This window comes from Ranitomeya imitator, chromosome 3 (assembly GCF_032444005.1).
Source record: "Ranitomeya imitator isolate aRanImi1 chromosome 3, aRanImi1.pri, whole genome shotgun sequence".
Taxonomy (NCBI): Eukaryota; Metazoa; Chordata; class Amphibia; order Anura; family Dendrobatidae; genus Ranitomeya; species Ranitomeya imitator.
This window is the reverse complement of record NC_091284.1, coordinates 678585995-678606301: the sequence shown is the minus strand read 5'-3', so window position 1 is coordinate 678606301 and position 20307 is coordinate 678585995. Positions and strand designations below refer to the sequence as shown.

General features: G+C 41.3%; 1 protein-coding gene across 3 annotated transcripts in view; it reads left to right on the top strand.

The window, feature by feature from the left end:
- Positions 1 to 17630, top strand: part of SLC39A5 (solute carrier family 39 member 5) — a 114472-nt gene extending 96842 nt beyond the window's left edge. For 2 of the 3 annotated variants that reach the window (XM_069758397.1, XM_069758398.1), the window contains 2 exons: positions 11687 to 11877; positions 17130 to 17630. In XM_069758397.1, the coding sequence (XP_069614498.1) occupies positions 11687 to 11877; positions 17130 to 17252 (314 nt within the window). In that variant the 3' untranslated portion in view covers positions 17253 to 17630. Of the gene's footprint in view, positions 1 to 11686; positions 11878 to 13431; positions 15271 to 17129 lie in introns of those variants that run through there. The other variant, XM_069758399.1, reaches the window with a different exon arrangement.
- Positions 17631 to 20307: the final 2677 nt, after the last annotated feature.

Sequence of the window (20307 nt, the reverse complement as noted above, 5' to 3'; positions counted from 1 at the left end):
AATCTATTCCCATAACTTTAAAATCAACAGATTCAGTCATACAATTTATAAATCCGGAATATATATACAGCATTGGTTACATAGTAAGATTAGCAGTGTCACAAATGCATAACCAATAAAATTTTTCATTTTTAAGTATTTTATGTGGACAAATACATAGCATAAACCATACCATAATATGCAGGACGTGAGTCCCAGAGATGCCACTAGGTGGGAGAAAATCTCAACAATTAAGTGGGATATCCCACACCTTAACCCCTTCCCGACCTGCTGTGACACAGCGTATGCGTCATGAAAGTCGGTGCCAATCCGACCTGTGACACATATGCTGTGTCACAGAATGATCGCGTCCCTGCAGATCGGGTGAAAGGGTTAACTCCAATTTCACCCAATCTGCAGGAACAGGGGGAGTGGTACTATAGCCCAGGAGGGGTGGCTTTGCCCCCTCGTGGCTACGATTGCTCTGATTGGCTTTTGCACTTTCAACAGCCAATCAGAGCAATTTGTAATATTTCACCTATGAAATGTGGTGAAATATTACAATCCAGCCATGGCCGATGCTGCAATATCATCGGCCATGGCTGAAAACCCTGATCTGCCCACCGCCACCATCTCCCAGTCCTCCATCCTGTGCTGCTCCCCTCCATCCTCCTGTCCGCTCCCCCGTGCTCCGATCCACCCCCCCTGTGCTCCAATCCACCCCCCCCCGGCGCTCCCCTCCCACCCCCTCATACTTACCGAGCCTCCCGGTGTCCGTCAGTCTTCTCCATGGGCGCCGCCATCTTCCAAAATGGTGGGCGCATGCGCAGTGCGCCCACCGAATCTGCAGGCCGTCAGATTCGTTCCATGTACATTTTGATCACTGTGATAAAACCTATCAGTGATCAAAATAAAAAAAAAAATAGTAAATGACCCCCCCCTTTATCACCCCCATAGGTAGGGACAATAATAAAATAAAGAAAATATATTTACTTTTATTTTTCCACTAGGGTTAGGGTTAGAACTAGGGTTAGGGTTAGAACTAGGGTTAGGGTAAAGCTATGTGCACACGTATTCTGGTCCTCTGCGGATTTTTCCACAGCGGATTTTATAAATCCGCAGTGCAAAACCGCTGCGGATTTACCGCGGTTTTTCTGCGGATTTCACTGCGGTTTTACAACTGCGGTTTTCTATTGGAGCAGTTGTAAAACTGCTGCGGAATCCGCAGAAAGAAGTGACACGCTGCGGAATGTAAACCGCTCGGTTTCCGCGCAGTTTTTTCCGCAGCATGTGCACAGTGTTTTTTGTTTCCCATAGGTATACATTGAACTATAAACTCATGGGAAACTGCTGCGGACCCGCAGCTGCGGAAACGCTGCGGATCCGCAGCGTGTACACATACCCTTAGAATTAGGCTATTTGCACACGCTGCGGATCCGCAGAGGATTGGCCGCTGCGGATTCGTAGCAGTTTTCCATCAGGTTTACAGTTCCATGTAAACCTATGGAAAACCAAATCCGCTGTGCCCATGGTGCGGAAAATACAGCGCGGAAACGCTGCGTTGTATTTTCCGCAGCATGTCAATTCTTTGTGCGGATTCCGCAGCGTTTTCCCTGTTCCTCAATAGGAATCCGCAGGTGAAATCCGCACAATAAACACTGGAAATCCGCGGTAAATCCGCAGGTAAAACGCAGTGCCTTTTACCTGCAGATTTTTCAAAAATGGTGCGGAAAAATCTCACACGAATCTGCAACGTGGGCACATAGCCTTAGGGTTAGGGTTGGAATTAGGGCTAGGGTTGGAAATAGGGTTAAGATTAGGCTTGTGGTTAGGGTTATGGTTAGGGGTGTGTTGGGGTTAGAGTTGTGGTTACGGTTGGGATTAGGGTTAGAGGTGTGTTGGGGTTAGGGTTGTGGTTACGGTTGGGATTAGGGTTAGGATTAAGGGTGTGTTGGGGTTAGGGTTGTGATTAATGTTATGGCTAGAGTTGGGATTAGGTTAAAGCTACTTTCACACTAGCGTTGTTTGGCGTACGTCGCAATGCATCATTTTGGAGAAAAACGCATCCTGCAAATGTGCCCGCAGGATGCATTTTTTCTCCATAGACTTGCATTAGCGACACATTGCGACGTATGGCCACACGTCGCATCCGTCGTGCGACGGATGCGTCGTGTTTTGGCGGACCCTCGGCACAAAAAAGTTACATGTAACTTTTTTTGTGCATCGAGTCTGCCATTTTCGACCACGCATGCGTGGCCGAAACTCTGCCTCCTCCTCCCCAGACATTACAATGGGGCAGCGGATGCATTGAAAAACTGCATGCGCTGCCCCCGTTGTGCTACATTAACACACTGTCCGTCGGTACATCAGGCCGACACATGTGTGAAAGTAGCCTTAGGGGTGTGTTGGGGTTAGTGTTGGAGTTAGAATTGAGGGGTTTCCACTGTTTAGGCACATCAGAGGTCTCCAAACGCAACATGGCACTACCATTGATTCCAGCCAATCTTGCATTCAAAAAGTCAAATGGTGCTCCCTCCCTTCCAAGCCCCGACGTGCGCCAAAACAGTGGTTTACCCCTACATATGGGGTACCAGCATAATCAAGACAAATTGGGCAACAACTATTGGGGTCCAATTTCTCCTGTTACCCTTGTGAAAATAAAAAAATTGCTTGCTAAAACATCATTTTTGAGGAAAGAAAAATGATTTTTTTATTTTCAAGGCTCTGCGTTGTAAACTTCTATGAAGCACTTGGGGGTTCAAAGTGCTCACCACATATCTAGATAAGTTCCTTGGGGGTCTAGTTTCCAAAATGGGGTCACTTGTGAAAAAAAAGTACTTTTTCATTTTTGCGGATCAATTTGTGAAGCAACTGTGGGTTCAAAGTGCTCACTATGCATCTAGATAAGTTCCTTGGAGGTTCTAGTTTCCAAAATGGGGTCACTTATGGGGGAGCTCCAATGTTTAGGCACACAGGGGCTCTCCAAATGCGACATGGTGTCCGCTAACGATTGGAGCTAATGTTTCATTGAAAAAGTCAAATGGTGCTCCTTCCCTTCTGAGCCCTGTCGTGCACCCAAACAGTGGATCCCCCCCACATATGTGGTATCGGCATACTTAAGACAAATTGTACAATAATTTTCGTGGTTCAGTTTCTCCTTTTACCCTTGGGAAAATAAAAAAAATTGTTGCTAAAAGATAATTTTTGTGACTAAAAAGTTAAATGTTCATTTTTTTCCTTCCATGTTGCTTCTGCTGCTGTGAAGCACCTGAAGGGTTAATAAACTTCTTGAATGTGGTTTTGAGCACCTTGAGGGGTGCAGTTTTTAGAATGGTGTCACTTTTGGGTATTTTCAGCCATATAGACCCCTCAAACTGACTTCAAATATGAGGTGGTCCCTAAAAAAAATGGTTTTGTAAATTTCGTTATAGAAATTGCTGGTCAAATTTTAACCCTTATAACCTCTTAGCAAAAAAAAAATTTTGTTTCCAGAATTGTGCTGATGTAAAGTAGACATGTGGGTAATGATATTTATTAACTATTTTGTGTCAGATAACTCTCGTTTAACAGAATAAAAAGTCAAAATTTGAAAACTGCGAAATTTTCAAAATTTTAGCCAAATTTCCATTTTTTTCACAAATAAACGCAAAAATGATCGACCTAAATTTACCACTATTGTGAAGCCCAATATGTCACAAAAAAACAATCTCAGAACCGCTAGGATCCGTTGAAGCGTTCCTGAGTTATTACCTCATAAAGAGACACTGGTCAGAATTGCAAAAAACGGCCAGGTTATTAAGGTCAAAATAGACTGTGACATGAAGGGGTTAATGGGGAAACGGAAAGGAGAGGAATGTAATCCCCACCCTCCACTTCCCCCTATGGCAACAAGGATCCAACTGCCCTATAAATTGATCTAATTTTTCCACATTGAAATATTCATATTAGTGATAAAGTATGTTTAAAAAAAAAAAAAAGTCCGTAACCAGCATCTATAAAGGGAACATCACCCCAACATATGCAAATGTGAGGTATAAACAGCAAATAGATGAGAGTTCAGCTTCAGTCTCCATATTATTTCTTTATACATGTATGACACATATCTCTTAATTAGAAAAAATCACCACATTTTCCTTTCATCCTATCCCTTAGGAAAATTTATTTTAGGCCTCTTTCACACGTCCAGATAATTCCGGTACCGGAGAAATCGGTACCGGAGTTATCCGTATCCGTGTGTTCACGTGGCACATCAGTGTGGCACACGAGCGGAAGCCATTGCCGCCCGTGTGCCGACTGAGAACCACACGGACCATGCAGGAGACAGCGCTACAGTTAAGCGCTGTCCCCTGCTTTTGGTGCTGAAGCCGGCATTCATTCCTTCTCCCCAGCAGCGTTCGCTGGAGAGAAGGAATGAAAAATCAAGGTTTTTTTTGTGTGTTAAAAATAAAGTTTGTGCGTCCCCTCCTGCCTCCCATCCCCTGTGCGCCCGCCCGCTTGCCGAGAAATTATCACCCAGCTCCTGCGATGTATGCTCTCAGCGCCGGCAGCAGGTCCTGTGTGAGCGGTCACGTGGTACTGCTCATTACAGTGATGAATATGCACATATTCATCACTGTAATGAGCAGTACCATAAAAATAAAAAAAGAAGAAGAGAACGCGAGTGCGATGAACCCAAGGATGAAAACCCTAGACCAGAAAAAGATAAAAGATAAAACAATGTTAATCTCAAAATATTAAATATCAATAGTCAAGATGAGGCTATAACTTAATATATACCACTAAATGACCTGACCCAACTTGAAATCCACATTGAGACCAAACGGTCTCAACGTGTTTAATCTCATTATCCATTCGAGTTCCTTTCTTTTTAATTTCTGAATACGATCTCCTCCCCTCCTCAGACCTGGTACTACATCAATAATACGGAAATGCAATTGTTTCTCTGTGTGAAGTTTTTCCGTGGTAAATCCATCCTCTTCTTCTTTATCGTATGTCGGTGTTGATTAATCCTGGTTTTCAAATCACACGTAATTTCACCGACATACCACTAGGAACAAGGGCACTGAATAAGATATATAACATAATCGGAGTCACATGTCAAGTAATGTTAGTTATTAAATCCTTCATTTGTTATGGGATGTAAAAATTTGGAACCTTTAATCATGAGGCAACAATTGACGCATGACAGACAGGGGAAACATCCCCTTCTGTCCCTCCCAGTCAGTGTAGTCTGATAAGATTTCTTGAATGATCCAATATCAGATTTCATCAAATTAGAACCTACAGTGCGATTCCTCTTGTAAGAAAAGATTGGAGGTTTTTTTAAACTCTTCAACATGTGGCAAGCACCTATTTAACATGCCCCAATGTTCATGGACTATTTTTGCAATTGTTTGACTCTCCTCACAATATGTTGTGACAAAGGGAAAACGGTTACATTTTTTAGCAGTAGTTTTGTTTTGAAATAAATCAGCCCTAGTTTTTTCATCCACCTAATGTTTTCAGCAAATTTTTTGGGTAATCTCTGTTTGAAAAATTTTTCATCATAGTGATCATTGATCTCTCTTGTGAATTTTGATTGCTCTCAATGCGTTTAACTCTCATCAGTTGACTAAGGAATTGCTTCTATCATTTTTTTCGGATGCTGACTTTTGAATGATAACAAATTATTCTTGTCGGTTACTTTAGTATATAACTGTGTGGTAAAGCCTTCACCCATAATCTTTACATCTACATCCAAAAATTGTATATTAGTATTTGAATGGACCAAGGTAAATGTAATCGTTTCATCAATGGTGTTCATATATCTCTGAAACTCCAAGAGCATCGCTTCTGTTCCAGTCCAAATGAGGAAGATATCGTCTATGTATCTCCACCATGCAGCAACATAGCTGAAGTGGTGGGACACAGAAAAAATCCTTCTCAAGGACACTTATTACCAAGTTAGCATACGCGGGCGCCATGTTAGCACCCATGGCGACTCCACGCAGCTGGAGATAAAAATCGTCTCCAAACAAAAAAAAGTTTTTTGTCAAAACCAATTTCAAAAGTTGTAAGATAAATTCCCTCGCCTGCATAAAAAAAATTCAGTATTTCTTAATTTCTTATTTACTGCATTTAGCACCAGAGAGTGGTCAATGGAGGTATAATGTGACGTGACGTCAAAAGAAGCTACAATTATTTCACCCGATATGCTGACTTGTTAATTTTTTGCAAAAAGTCAATAGTGTCTTTAACAAGAGTCAGTACGACTAGCTATCGGGTTGAGAACTTTATCCAAGTAGGCCCCAATGTTAGACAAAATGGAGTCACAGCCTGAGACAATGGGTCTCCCAGGAGGATCAACAAGAGACTTATGGATTTTTGGGAGGATATATATAACCGGTGTAATTGGATGTTCAAAAAATCAAATAAATCTTTATCAATTATATGTTAATTTAAAGCATCATTCAGAATATTCTTAATCTCTCTTGCAATTTCAAATTTAGGATCATAATTAAGTCTCTCATATACCTCCCAGTCCCCCAATTGTCTTTCAATCTCATGAATATAATTCTGGCGATCCATGATTACCACTGCGCCGCCTTTATCGGCACTTTTAATGACAATTTCTTCATTGTGTGATAAATCATGTAAAGCCTCAATTTCACCTCTTGCCATATTTGGGTTTTTAAAACCCTTTTCACAATTATTTTTCAAAACCTCAATATCTCTCGTAACAGCAGTAATAAACGCTTCTATCACAGGTGGAGTACTTGGTGGTACAAAATTACTCCTATTTTTCAATTATACCTCCTTCAACTTCAGTTCACCAACTGAAGCTGATTCTGTGATTACTTTGTTACTAAACTACTCTTTAAGTTTAAGGGATCTAAAAATTTTTTGTAAATCAACAGTCAGTTGGTCGGAACCAATCTTGTTTTACACAGATATTTCATCAGTAGTTAGTACTTTTTTAGAGATATTTACAATTAAACCTGATCCTTGCTCCTCGTTGCTACTTGTTTTTCCACTGCTGATTTGTTTCTCCCTTTTCTCTCTTTTTTGTTGTCTCCGGTGTTTCTTTCCTCCCCTTTTCCTGATGGTTTCTGTTTGTCTTTTAGTCACAACATAATCAGAATCTTTATGAAAACGATTTATTTTCTTTTTGAACCATGGACCTTTCTTTCTCCAATTCCCTTGACCTTCCCTTTGCCAGTTATAGATGTTGCCTGATTTATAATCATCCATGTCGCGGTACCATTTCTTCCGTTTCACATCCTCCAATTCTAATCGTAATTTATCAATCTTGTTATCAGCCGATATTTTAAAACTGTTCCATTCATCCTCTTTCAAAAGTCTCTTAATTTCTGATTCCACAGGAAACAATTCTAGTTGATATTTTTTTAATTCCTGTTGTAAATATTCAATGTTCAACAGTATTAAATCCAAACTATATTTGTTAGAAATCATACAAAACTTTGTACAAAAAGATTAATCACCAGTCAAGAGGTTAGGGCGAATATTGGAGCGTAGTTCCCTAGGAATCTTTTTTGCTCTAAAATATTCGCTTAAAGTTGTCAAGTGCAAACGTAGTGTTAATGATTTTTTCAAATTATTTTCGTATTTAGTTTTTAGGTCAAATAGTGATGGAGTACTCAAAAATGTGGCATCAACCTCCACATTACCAAGAATTCTCTCCTCATCTTCATCAGTAAATGCAAAAACTCCAGGCTCAAAATTATTATCCATAGTCCAAAAAAAAAAGGCCAAATATATAGCCAAACAAAAGGTGCAGATTTCCACGGAAAAATATTTAGGTTAAAAAATTGGAACAGCAAAATTTAAAGTTCAATCTTGGTGCCCTTGTACCTGGGCTAGCCTGGGAGTGCCGCCACCCATCTCTGCACTTCACTAGTATATTGCCCACAGTGGTGTGATTGACAAACCAGTATGTGCAGGGAGGAGGAGGAAGAGAAAAAGTCTTCCTTGTCCTCCTCCACTATAGCACTTATTTTATATATTGATATAACAAAGATTTCAGCCTGCAATGACCCCCTGCCACCTCTAGAGCAACCCCAACCTACTGTCCCTTCCACATAGCCCTGTAGAATGTAAGCCCCCAAGGGCAGGGTTCTCTTCCCTCTGTACCTGTCTGTCATTGCTAGTTTATTAATTGTAATTTATTTGTATCCTGTATGTAACCCCTTCTCATGTACAGCAGCATGGAATCAATGGTGCTATATAAATAAATAATTATTATGGTGTAAATTCTGCTGTCAGATTCCTTTTTAATAGTACTTGATAAATCTGGTTCCAACATCTGGAATTAATGACTTGGCACAAAGTGTAACAATATAAGCACATGTCCAAGTGTCGGACAGCTCGTCCTAAGAAGAATCATTCCGACTGGCCGACCAGCCCTGCTCCACTGAAATCCTTCATGTGTACATCACCACAGTATAGGTGTATGCACAGAATAAAGTCACAGTCACACGTTCAGTATTTGATCAGTATTTTGCATCAGTATTTGTAAGACAAAATCAGTAGTGGGTCAAAAACACAGAAGTGGCGACGTGTTTCTATTAGGCTGGGTTCCCATTGCGTTATGGGACCGCGTTAAACGGACAGCGTTGCACGGCGAAATTAACGCTGTGCAACGCGGCCGTTAACGCGCCCATTCACGCCAATGGGAACGCGCTTCACTAGCGCGTGCCATGTTCGGCACGCGCTAGCGACGCGCCGGTGATTCCTGGCGCGCCGCGGATGCTGCTTGCAGCGTCCGAGGCGCGCCCGCGGTCCATTCCCCGCTCTCGCAGATCGGGGATCTGCGAGAGCGGGGACGTTACCGCGACCCCGACCGCAGCCCCATAGAAAACATTGCGTTAGCGCAATCCGCTAGCGCTAAACGGATTGCACTAACGCAATGTGACCCTAGCCTTATACTTTTCCTCTGATTACTCCACTCCTGATTTTGGCTTACAAATACTGATGTAAAATACTGACCAAATACTGAGCGTGGCCTTAGGAGATGGCTACTCCAGGAGAGGGGCTGCTCTGTGCATGGGTAGGAATTCAGTTGAGACTGTGTCGCTAGCACAAATGCATCCATATCTGTTCATCAATGAAGCGGAGCTGAGAAAAAGTACAATAAGTACTTCAAACCACATGGCTCTGCCCACGATGTACCGAACATCTAACTAGCATAATACTTTGAACACTTTTTATGAAATGTTGACCATGTATTAAAAAAAAAAAGGTACAAGCTTCCCTACATAGAAATGTGGTTACTTTGTCACATCAATTTGCCCTGGCATACTCCTTTTTAAATACAGGGACCTTATTGGGCTCCTATAGAATTAATTTAACCTCTTCACATTGTACTTCAATGACAGTGGTAAATTTGTCAATATTTTTTACTTTTACTGATAAAAATATTGGAAATGTGATGATTTTTTTTTTTTAAAGGTTTTAAAACTTTGAATGTTTTTACTCTTAAACCAGAGTTTAGCTAAAAAAACAAGTGCAATAGGGTCTTCTCCTAATATAATCAAGATTTATGGCTGTCCTGAGGAAGGCGTCGTGTGACTCTGAAACGCGTTGACAATAGACCATGAGACTAAAGGTACCTTCACACAACGATTTCGTTAACGATATCGTTGCAACGTCACGCTTTTTATGACGTAGCAACGATCCCGCTAACGATCTCGTTATGTGTGACAGTGACCAACAATCAGGCCCCTGCTGGGAGATCGTTGGTCGCTGGGGAATGATCAGGACCTTTTTTTGGTCGCTGATCACCCGCTGACATCGCTGGATCGGCGTGTGTGACGCCGATCCAGCAATGTGTTCACTTGTAACCAGGGTAAATATCGAGTTACTAAGCACAGAGCCGCGCTTAGTAACCCGATATTTACCCTGGTTACCATCCTAAAAGTAAAAAAAAAATAAAACACTACATACTCACATTCCGATGTCTGTCATGTCCCCGCCATCAGCTTCCCTGCACTGACTGTCAGCGCCGGCCGTAAAGCAGAGCACAGCGGTGATGTCACCGCTGTGCTCTGCTTTACGGCTGGCGCTGACACAGTCAGCGCAGGAAGCTGACGGCGGTGGGCGTGACAGACATCGGAATGTAAGTATGTAGTGTTTTTTTTTTTTACTTTTACAATGGTAACCAGGGTAAAGATCGGGTTACTAAGCGCGGCCCTGCACTTAGTAACCCGATGTTTACCCTGGTTACCCGGGGACTTCGGCATCGTTGAAGACAGTTTCAACGATGCCGAAGTCTTTCCCCTGATCGTTGGTCGCTGGAGAGAGCTGTCTGTGTGACAGCTCCCCAGCGACCACACAACGACTTACCAACGATCACGGCCAGGTCGTATCGCTGGTTGTGATCGTTGGTAAATCGTTTAGTGTAGCGGTACCTTATATCCAAGTGTGGATATCATTCCTCCAGCAAGTGCAGATCACTTCCATTTCTCTGGCAATCATAAACCAGATAGCTAAACTATACAAATAAGTTATTCCTTAACATTTCTCCTATGTTTATTTAGTTTATGTCGGCCTCGTTTTTCAAATGCACTTTTATTTTGTTAGGATGTTACAAGGTTTAAAATTTAGCAGCAATTTTTCAAGGAAATTTACAAAACTTGTGTTTTTGAGACATTCAGTTTTTTTTACTGACTTTGAGGGACCCATATAATGTAAATCCCCTCCAAAAAATGATACAATTTTTAAAACCGCACCCCTGGAAGTACTCAAAACCGCTGTTCGGTAGTTTGTGAACCTTTCAGGTGCTTCCCAGGAATTAACACAGGTTGTAATTACATGAAAAATGAAAATGTTTCCAGTAAAATGTTGCGAACATCCTAACAAGCCACCACAGCCAACAGACCAAGGTGGGCATTATATTATTTGGCCTTTGAAACCATTCGAATCTCTCAATCATGATCTCTATGTGGGGATGGGATTATAGAAGAAGTCCTTCCCTCTGTTAACCATCTACATGCCAGTGTTGCCATTGACAGCAGCATCTATGGGGTTAACAGATTAAGATGGCAGCTGGTAAGTATAATACTAGGGTCAAGGATCTTAGATTAGTGACTTCACTCGAGTCCTGAAATAATATAAAAACCTCTTGAGTGATGCTTTAACATTCAAGGTAGCGTTAAAAGGAACCTGTCACCTGAATTTGGCGGGACCAGTTTTGGGTCATATGGGCGGAGTTTTCAGGTGTTTGATTCACCCTTTCCTTACCCGCTGGCTGCATGCTGGCTGCAATATTGGATTGAAGTTCATTCTCTGTCCTCCGTAGTACACACCTGCGCAAGGTAAGATTGCCTTGCGCAGGCATGTACTAAGGGGGACACAGCATGAACTTCAACCCAATATTGCGGCCAGCATGCAGCCAGCGGGTAAGGAAAGGGTGAATCAAACACCTGAAAACTCCGCCCATATGACCCAAAACTGGTCCCGCCAAATTCAGGTGACAGGTTCCCTTTAAGTGCCAAGGGGAAGACTATAGTGGTCTTTTTCAAATTATTAAAATTTTGTACACTGTTGTTCACTTGCGGCTTTCTGCTAATTGCCTCAAACTTTTTAACAATACACATAGTTGTATTAAAATGGCAATTGCCATTTACCAAAACTTTATCAGAGGAAGGGATTTTTTTCATATAGATCTTAAATTTGTTCTGTAGCTTGAGATTAATATTATCTTTTTCAGGTGATTTTGCAGTCTTGCTTCAAAATGGAGTCCGGATGAGAAAAATCTTATTTTTCTGCCTGATTTCTGCATTGCTCTCATATCTGGGTATGGTGGTCGGAGCAATCGCCAGCCAGCATTCAAGTCAAGTCACTCCCTGGATATTTTCTGCTACTGCTGGAATATTTCTATATGTGGCGCTTGTAGATATGGTAGGTCAACATTACATTGATAATTGCGTAACTCGTGGGAATATTTTTTACGCCTCCATATGTCCCAGTTCTCTTCCAGTTTAGTTTTTTGCTTACTCTGTGAGCTTTGTCCTTGGCTACTGAACTGAATGAAGGTTGTATTAGCAAGGAAAATATTCTCGTACACACACAACAGCTTTATTGCAAATATTTATGTAACTGAAAATTTGACTTGGGCTATGTTCCCATGTAGCGTAAGGGTTTTATTTTTGCATGACTTTTTGGTGCATGTGTCCTCACCAAAATTTGCAATACTAATCTGTTCTGATTATTGCATTTATGCTACTTTTTTTAGCTGCTTTTTTATGCATTTTTGTTGCAGATTTGAAGCAGCAGTTTTGTTAGGCTACTTTCACACTTGCGTCGTGTGGCATCTGTCGCAATCCGTCGTTTTGGACAAAAAACTGATCCTGCAAATGTGCTCGCAGGATGTGCTTTTTGCTCATAGACTTGTAATTGCCGACCGATCGCGATGGATGGCCACATGTCGCGTCCGTTGTGCACTGGATCCATTGTGTTTTGGCGGACCGTCGTCACAAAAAAAGTTCAATGTAACTTTTTTGTACGTCGCGTCCCCCATTTCCGACTGCGCATGCGCTGCCGAAACTCCGCCCCCTCCTCCTCGGGACATAGACTGGGCAGCGGATGCGTTGAAAAACTGCATCCGCTGCCCACGTTGTGCACAATTTTCACAACATGTCGCTACGTCGGGCCGACGCATTGCGACGGCCTGGTAGGTACCGACACAAGTGTGAAAGTAGCCTATGGCTATTTGGTCAGTATTTTGCATCCGTGCTTGTATGCCAAAATCAACTATGGAACGTACAAAGAAAAACCTATAAATGAACGAATGACATCTGTCCAGTAATTTGGAGAAACTCCTACTTTTGACATAGAAATACTGATTTTGTGAAAAGCCGAAATGCGTGTTCTAGTACATAAACACTTGATTTCTGTAGTTAAAAATGCAACTTAGTTTTTACATAGGATACCTAAGATACAACTGAGAGCATGCTGCCCCATAAATAGTACAACATACACCGTATTAATAATAAAACATACAAATTTTATTGAAAAAAACTACAAAAGGGTGCTGTAGTACTTCTTTACTCCACTATACTCTTGCCCCACCAGCGAAGCACTTCCTTCATGTCCCTCATTAGTTTTGCACCGTACACATGTTTGGTGTATGTGTCTCCTTATGGTGGTGTCTTTTATATCATTTACCTTTGCCTCATCATCAATATTTAGTGTTATCTTACTGATTTTTGTAGTTTTTTCAATAAAATTTGTATGTTTTATTATTAATACGGTGTATGTTGTACTATTTATGGGGCAGCATGCTCTCAGTTGTATCTTAGGTATCCTATGTATGAGGGAGTATTGCCCCTCTTTGCTTACCCCGGTTTAGGTGCAATGGGCACCTCATGTAGAAGTGTTAATTTTATTTATAATCACATCCGCTGGATTGGTTTTTGTTATAAATTGTTAGTTTTTTACATGTATTTTTTTCAGGCTCCCCAGAGAAGCATATAGGGAAAAAAAAAACACACCCAAAAAATGCACAGTTCAACACTGTATTTAAACGGAGAGTGAGTTTTCAGGAAAAGACATCCTCTTTGCTTGAACTGTTGAACTAAACAGATTTTCTACACAAAAGAATGCAGCAGAAAACCCTTACAAGATTTATGCTAAGTGAGAACATGGCCTTATATACATATTTATGCAGAAAGTGCATGGATTTTTACGAGTCCTATTCAGACAGAGGAAAATTGCATAAAGTTTTGTGACAAATCTAATGCATGTGAATATAGTGCCTATTCAGTCTTCTCTTCTTTAGTTCCTAGATAACAACATATAGAATCACTCTTTTTGCTGGCACAGTAGCAGTACGCCTCACTGATCAACTGTTATTTGCTCTGGTGGCAGCTGAATGCAAACACTGACCGCAGTTGAACATTCCAGCTCCATTCAATGTGTAGCAGTTGCTGCTTGTATCCAACATGACCTGATCTGCAGTTCTCGGCAATAGATGCTACACATTTATCAGAGCTGAACAGCACAGTATCGTTCAATGTTTGCAACCAGCCACAGCTAATAACAGCTGATCAGTTGGAGTGTAAAAAAAAAACACCAATAGGATATGATTGACCTTTTGTGATGTTATTTTGTTGGTAAAATAATGAGAAAGTGTGTGAAAAATGGGCATATGTCACAATAGTGCCAAGAACAACAAGATTGCCCATTGGTTTTTTTTTTTTGCGAATACATGAATAGTGTTTAGTATAGGACAGATACATTGGTGGCCAGGGATATAATTTTTAGCACACCATGTGTATATGGGGTTTTATATTGTCTTTTATAACTGCCTTATGATAGAATAGAATTAATTATATAGAAGAGATTGTTTGAAATGTTAAAAACATGGATGTTTTGTTCCAAAAACAGCGCCACTCTTTTACATGGGTTATGTGTTTAATTGCAGCTACATTTATGTTCAGAAAAATAGCAATCGAACATGTGTTTTATTAGGGGTTTTTAAAGAAAGATAATTGGCCTGCACTCTTTCCTAATTCGAGGTGCTGGTGTAATGGGCCGGATGACCCTGAGTCCATAAAGTAGAAATTCAACGCACACTCTGAGGATTTTCAAGTGATGCAAGAAAAAAACGTTTATTGGTGAGAACAAAAAAACTGTAAAAAGTGGCAGAGCGCAGAAAAAAATTCCAAGCAACTATATAATTGAGTGACGTTTCGACCTATCCCAGGTCTTATTCAATACGTCGTCAATGCTGTCTTGATGGTGGATGTACACTGTATAGGGAAGCCTCCCTGGTCGTGGTGATGTGTACAATGGGCTGCATAGTCCTCAGTGAGAAAGCGATATGCTTTAAGGTTGTGGATAGTGGCAGCGCTCCCGCACCTTGCCTCGTGCCTGCTGCTAGCGTCCCCTGAAGAAGTGTGGACAAAACGCGTGTCGGGGTGGAGGGACACGGCACGGACTCCACTCACAAAGTGAGTAGGATCATGAGAGGTTCCATTTCATGTCTAATTGTGGCTTTTTGATCATATACGATGTGATAATTGGGTGTTACACCCAATCCATACACTGTACAGGTCAGAACTATTACTAGGCCATCTTACATATAGTAACTTGGTTCTTGTTTTTCAATTTTGGCACATAGCTCTTTATTCACATAATATGAGCAGCCACTGATTGATAGATTTACCTCTACCATGTATACTAAACAGTGTGTTTAGAGGAGTTAGTGTCTTTCCCATTTTTAGGTTACTATAAGTTTAACTTTATTCTTGTGCATTATAAATTGTCATTAATAAATATTGTTCATTTTTCAAATTGTTGACTTGTGTTTTTTTTTCTGTTCACTCTGTTCACTGAGTTTGATAACACGTGTTACTTTTTTGATCTATTGCTTGATATAACAATATTCCAGTTTGTAAATAAAAATGCAGACACTTTTTTTCACAGCCTCTTATTCCTTTTTCTTCATTTTCAATTTACAAAATAACATTTTGCTCATTTTTTCATTTGGAATTGAATGTGCAGTGCTCCCAGCGCCTTTGTGTTCATGGAAATAAATACTATTATAAGGATTGAGCTTTTTCTCGGTTATTTTAATCACAATGCTACTATTTTGCACATATCTGTAGATCCTATTTTAGTTTATGAAGCTAAGTTGCAACTCCGGAACAACACAGGTATGGTATTTGAAAAAAATGAACTATGAAAATTGTACATTCACACTGAAGGCATCAAAACTATGAATTAACACGTGAAATTATATACTTAACAAAAGAGTGTGAAACAACTGAAAATTTGTCTTATATTCTAGGTTCCTCAAAGTAGCCACCTATTGCTTTGATGACTGCTTTGCACGCTCTTGGCATTCTCTTGATGAGCTTCAAGAGGTAGTCATGGGGAATGGTTTTCACTTCACAGGTGTGCCCTGTCATGTTTAATAAGTGGGATTTCTTACCTTATAAATGGTGTTGGGACCATCAGTTGTGTTGTGCAGAAGTCTGGTGGATACACAGCTGATTTGTCCTACTGAATAGACTGTTAGAATTTGTATTATGGCAAGAAAAAAGCAGCTAAGTAAAGAAAAACGAGTGGCCATCATTACTTTAAGAAATGAAGGTCAGTCAGTCCGAAAAATTGGGAAAACTTTGAAAGTGTCTCCAAGTGCAGTGGAAAAAATCATCAAGCACTACAAAGAAACTGGCTCACATGAGGACCGCCCCAGGAAAGGAAGACCAAGAGTCACCTCTGCTTCTGAGGATAAGTTTATCCGAGTCACCAGCCTCAGAAATCACAGGTTAACAGCAGCTCAGATTAGAGACCAGGTCAAAGCTACAGAGTTCTAGCAGCAGACACATCTCTACAACAACTGTTAAGAGGAGACTTTGTACAGCAGGCCTTCATGGTAAGATAGCTGCTAGGAAACCACTGCTAAGGACAGGCAGCAAGCAGAAGAGACTTGTTTGGGCTAAAGAACACCAGGAATGGACTTTAGACCAGTGGAAATCTGTGCTTTGGTCTGATGAGTCCAAATTTGAGATCTTTGGTTCCAACCACCGTGTCTTTGTGCGAAGCAGAAAAGGTGAACGGATGGACTCTATGTGCCTGGTTCCCACCGTGAAGCATGGAGGAGGAGGTGTGATGGTGATGGTGGCTACTTTGAAGAACCTAGAATATAAGACATAATTTCAGTTGTTTCACATTTTTTGTTAAGTATATAATTCCACATGTGTTAATTCATAGTTTTGATGCCTTCAGTGTGAATGTACAATTTTCATAGTCATGAAAATACAGAAAAATCTTTACATGAGAAGGTGTGTCCAAACTTTTGGTCTGTACTGTGTGTATATATATATATATATATATATATATATATATATATATATATATATATATTTTTTTTTTAAAGACCCTTTTATACTCTAGAAGTGTAGTACGGGAATTGCCCATGGACACATCTGAAACAGAGCTTATCTGCTGGCTTTGAGGGCTACAGTTCTGAAGAAATCTGAGCTTTCATCATGTCAGTGTATATTGTTTTGTCAGAAAAAAGTTTGTGCAAAATACTAATTCCCAAAAATGATTAACAAAATGGGGTCAACTGCTATTTAAGGTATTTAACAATATTCCAAATAATAAACCCTAACTAACATATTCATGTGATTTGAATTCAGCTTCCGCAAATGCTGTATCGTAAGGCTTCAGACCACTGCCAAGGAACGGACTGCATTCTCCACAGCATTGGTTTCCTGCTTGGATGTGGAATAATGCTGTGCATCGCGCTGTTCCAGGAGTAGATGGAAATGAAGAAACAGACTTTATTTATCAACATGCCCAATACTGAGAAGATGTAGTAACCTCATGTGGATTGTGAAGACTTTAATATACTCCTACATGGTATCAGTGATATTCCCAGAAATGCCAGATCTCTGTGTTACTACAAATACTTCTCTGATGTTGTGAGGTCAAAGGAGACCCCACTAATTCTCCAAGGACCCATGACGTGGACTAAGTGTCAGCACTCCTGATACCATCCAGTTACCACTTACTCTAGTATAAAAGACGCACCTAAAGATTGAGTATGTGAAATTACCCTACAACTGTGTTTTCTACAGTCTCAATGTGAAACTGCTACAATTTACTTTGTGTTAAAAATAAAAGTTTTTATTAGCTTACCTTCTAGCCATCCTGATTTTGACCTCATGTGCACAGCGCAGATCGTTTTTTTTTAAATTCCTTTTAACCAGGCTTGCTTTTATGGAAGATTAATTTAATAGTTTATAAACAAACAATCTAAACTGGGTATTTAAAGGGAACCGGTCACCTGAATTTGGCGGGCTCTGTTTACGGTCCGATGGGCGGTGTTGCCAACTGCGGGCAAAGCCGAAAAGCATTAGTGCGCATGCGCCGGAACACAGCAAAAGACTTCCGGGACAGTGCGATGGCGCATGCGCACTAATGCTTTTTGGCTTTACCCGCAGTTGGGCAAAGAATACTGCGCGTGCGCAAGGCAAGATTGCATTGCGCACGCGTGTACTAGGGAGGAAACCAAATCAAATTCAAGACCATTTTGCGGCCAGCGGGAAGGGAAGGGGTGCATGAAAGGAGAGAAAACACCGCCCATCGGACCGTAAACAGAGCCTGCCAAATTCAGGTGACAGTCCCTTTAAATTATTGTCTCTTTCCCAAAAATGAGGCCATTTTATCAGCAAGCCACTCTAGTCCCGTTAAGTACAATGGACTCTTAATCCGTGATGTACACACATGATGTGAGGGTTCAGTCTTCGTTCTGCGCATGCACGTTGAAATATACTGATATCTTTGGTATTTATATAAATGGATATTGACACGTACCTTTCTGTAAGGTTCACACAACTGTAAGGAAAAATGGACAGTAAACTGACAGTGCTTAAACCAATGTTATTTAATGGAGCAGTGCAGATGAGCGATTTATTTTTTTTCTTCACAGATTGAATCTGTACATTATATAAAATAAAAACGCAGCATGCATTAGTTGTTTTGTATTGGATGAGATTAGCCCATTCAAATCTATGGGTGTGCAAAAAAAATAAAATACAAAGCCACCGAGCATCATCCGAGTTTTACTCAGTTTGAAATTCTTTAACATTTTCAGTATGTAGACTTGTAAATTTTTAATAATTGCTGCTGTATAAAAATGGATACCATATGTATGACAAATGAAAAGAAAAATGTCTTGCGTTTTCTGGATAGGTTTTTTTTTTATACACCCACGTCAACCCAGCTTTGGAAGCAGAGGGCAGTGCAGGGCCAGAAGAGAAGAAACTGTATTGGACTATAGGGGCACTGTTGTAGCTGGCACATATGTATGTACACTCACTAAGCGGCTATAATTAGGGTATGTGCACACAATGCAGATTTGCCTGTGGAATTTTCTGCACAGATTCTGCATCTCTTGGCAGAAAACACAGGTAAAAATCAGCGTGGATGTGATGCGGATTTTCATGCATTTTTTTTTCATGTGGATTTGTATGTGTTTTTGAAAGCTTAGTCTATGTGCACACGTTGCAGATTTGACTGTGGAATTTTCTGTGCAGATTCTGAATTTCTTGGCAGAAAACGCAGGTCAGAATCTGCACCTTTTTTTGGTCTGTGCACACGTTGCAGATTTTTGTGCGGATTTCTTCCTTTTTTTTACTCCTGCAGATTTCTTTTATGGAATGGGTGCAGAAACGCAGCAGTTCTGCACAAAGAATTGACATGCTCCTTTTTTCAATCTGCTGCGTTTTCTGTGCAGAATTTTCTGCACCATTAGCACAGCATTTTTATTTTGCCATTGATTTACATTGTTCTGTAAATCACTTGCAGATCTCCAGCGTTTCTGCGCGGAAAAAAAAGCTGCCGATCTGCAGGAAATCTGCAACGTGTGCACATACCCTAAATAAAGATCTATTATTGAAAAAATGGTGATGTCCTTTCTTGTCCAACCTCTTCATTTACATAATCCAATGAAGCATATTGTTTACACACACAGATAGATAATAGATAGATACCGTATATACTTGCAGGGCCAGCGTCAGCACCCGGCGTACCCGGGCAAGTGCCGGGCCCTGGTGAGACAGGGGGGCCCATTCAAGGCCAGCATTAGGGGCAGGCAGCTGCCAGTGCCTAGGACCACCGCTCCCCCAGTAGCCCTCAGCTAGCACCACATCACGGAGCTGACTTGGCAAGGGAGGGGGAGAGGCCGGGGGCTGTCTAATTATACTCGCCTACTCCTGGTGGCTGGCGCGGTCCCTGCATGTCCCCGGCTCCCCAGCTTCTTCCTGTACTGAGCGGTCACATGGTACCGCTCATTACAGTAATGAATATGCGGCTCCACCTCCCATAAGGGTGGAGCCGCATATTCATTACTGTAATGAGCGGTAATGGTAACCACTCAATACAGGAAGAAGCTGCCGGCGCCGGGAAGCAGGGACTGCACAGTGCCAGGAGCAGGTGAGTATAACAGGGAAGGGAGCGCTGCGCGATATTCACCTGCTCCTCGTTCCAGTCGCCGGTCCGTCTTCAGCGTCTTCTGCAGTGACGGTCAGGTCAGAGGGCGCGGTGACGTGGTTAGTGCGCGCCCTCTGCCTGAGCGTCAGTGCAGAAGACACTGAAGAAGATGGAGCGGCTTTAGGAACGAGGACTGGTGAATATTGAAAGTGCCAGGGGCCTGAGCGACGGAGAGGGGAGTATGTGATTTTTTTTTTTTTTTTTTTATCGCAGCAACAGCAAATGGGGCAAGTGTCTGTATGGAGCATCTATGGGGCCATAACGTTGCATCTGCCAATATGACAGCTCTCCACTGGAGATCGTCGTGGGACACTCGTAATT